This window comes from Stegastes partitus, unplaced genomic scaffold (assembly GCF_000690725.1).
Source record: "Stegastes partitus isolate 25-593 unplaced genomic scaffold, Stegastes_partitus-1.0.2 Scaffold1738, whole genome shotgun sequence".
Taxonomy (NCBI): Eukaryota; Metazoa; Chordata; class Actinopteri; family Pomacentridae; genus Stegastes; species Stegastes partitus.
Window position 1 is genome coordinate 52,020 of NW_007579469.1, and position 1,851 is coordinate 53,870.

The following is a 1,851-nucleotide window of genomic DNA, read 5'->3' on the forward strand; positions in this document are numbered from 1 at the left end:
TTCCACTGAGTGTAATTGTGTTTATGACAAATGAAGGTCTTGAAATCTTGAAGATAGTCACAAAAATGCTAAATGTTTGATTCAACAATAGGCCAGGACCATAATCACTCATCACAACTTTACATTAAGTAGCAGTAAGTAGTGGGGATGGTACAGAGAAATACTGGAGGAGGTGTTACGGTGCAGAAGTATCTCAGTGGCTCTTAGGAAGTAGTCGACAGTATTACAGTGTTGATATTCTGTTATAGCAGATATACTGTATGATGAGCAGCAGAGGTAGTTGGTTTGCTGTCTAATCACTTCAGCACTAGTTTGGAGGCCGCTGATAGTTTCTGTCTCCTCTGTCGTTGCAGGTGTCGGCCCTGCGCCCGGATAGCTCCGGCCTTCAACATGTTGAGTAATAAGTACCCACAGGTTGTCTTCCTCGAAGTCGACGTTCATGTCTGTCAGGTGAGTCTGACCCGTCGCGCCTTCCTCGTGGTTTTAATTCACGCAAATCCTGCAGCGAGGGTGGAGAAACGATTCAGAAATGAGATGGTGACGTATTGTTTGGTCACTTTCCTGTGAATCCCAGACGGAGCAAACGTCAGACATGTGGCAGATAACTTGTGCTGACTGGTTCAGTTAAGCTTTTTTTTCTCCTTCTTTTTACTTCCTGTGTCATCAAAACACGCTGAACTGGAAATTTTTACCCTCAGATACCCAAAACCCACCGGCAGGTTCGAAAGGCTTGTGCCCTTTTAAAAAAACAAACAAAAAAAAGCCAAAATTACACCTTTCAATGTAGCCAGAAACTGTAAAAGCAGGAAAAATCGTCACATTTTTAACTTTATGATGGCCGTCGAACAAATTGTGTTTGATGTGCCGTTAGGTTGGGAAAATTATTCAAAGCAGAGCTAAAAATCCTGATATTTCATTAAACTGTTTGCAGTAACCAGATGCTGTAAAAAAAAAAAAAGAAAATAAAAAATTAAATTCTGCATTCATTGGTGCAGCCATGAAGCCATAACAACAAACCATTTCACACCGTTTTATTTTCCATGTTGCACCTGAAAGGATGCTATACATGTTGAATCAAGGTGTTTTCAAAGTTTGTGAAAGAAATAATGACAGAAATGCAACTGTATTTTTTTATTTTTATTTTTTTTATGATGATTTATGGCGTCATCTGTTCTTTATACTTTTAGCCACAGTTCTGTAGTTTCCGTCGAGGTGCAGGACTTCATATTTCAGTGAAAAATGAGCCCACAGTGAGTCAAAATGTGCCGGGAGTGTAAAAAATAAAACTAAAAAACCACCCAGAAACTGCTTTGAGTTTATACGGTTCCATCGTTAAAGTTTGGATGTGTTAGTCGTTGGTTTGTGTCTTTCATTAACTGTAAAAATAGGAGGAAGTTCAGGATTTTACATCTTTTATTTTGAAATCATGCAGGAAGTCTCCAGCTACCAGCCGCCGTTTTATATTAAAATTCAAACACTCCTTGAGTTGTGGAAACTTTGGCCCAAAACCACGTTTATCGTTACCGAGGTTCTTTTTTTTTTCTCTCTGTCTCGTTCTCAGGCGACGGCAGCAGCCAACAACATCTCCGCCACACCGACGTTCCTGTTCTTCAGGAACCGGGTCCGGGTGGACCAGTACCAGGGAGCAGACCCCGCCGGCCTGGAGGAGAAGATCAAACAGCACACAGAGAACGACCCGGGAAACAGCGAGGACTCGGACATTCCCAAAGGATACGTGAGTGACGCCGGTTCTGATACATCCTCATTAGATGATGTGGTTCTGATTCTGCTGTCGGCCAAAAACATTTAGGTATGAAGTACTGTCATCAGGGCTGTAGCACAGCAGGTACT

At 41.8% G+C, this 1,851-nt stretch overlaps 1 protein-coding gene across 1 annotated transcript in view; it reads left to right on the forward strand.

The window, feature by feature from the left end:
- txnl1 (thioredoxin-like 1) overlaps positions 1-1,851 on the forward strand; it is a 9,188-nt gene that overhangs the window by 2,727 nt on the left and 4,610 nt on the right. The window contains exons 2-3 of the mRNA XM_008301955.1: positions 354-450; positions 1,562-1,735. Of these exons, the coding sequence (XP_008300177.1) occupies positions 354-450; positions 1,562-1,735 (271 nt within the window). The remainder of the gene's footprint in view (positions 1-353; positions 451-1,561; positions 1,736-1,851) is intronic.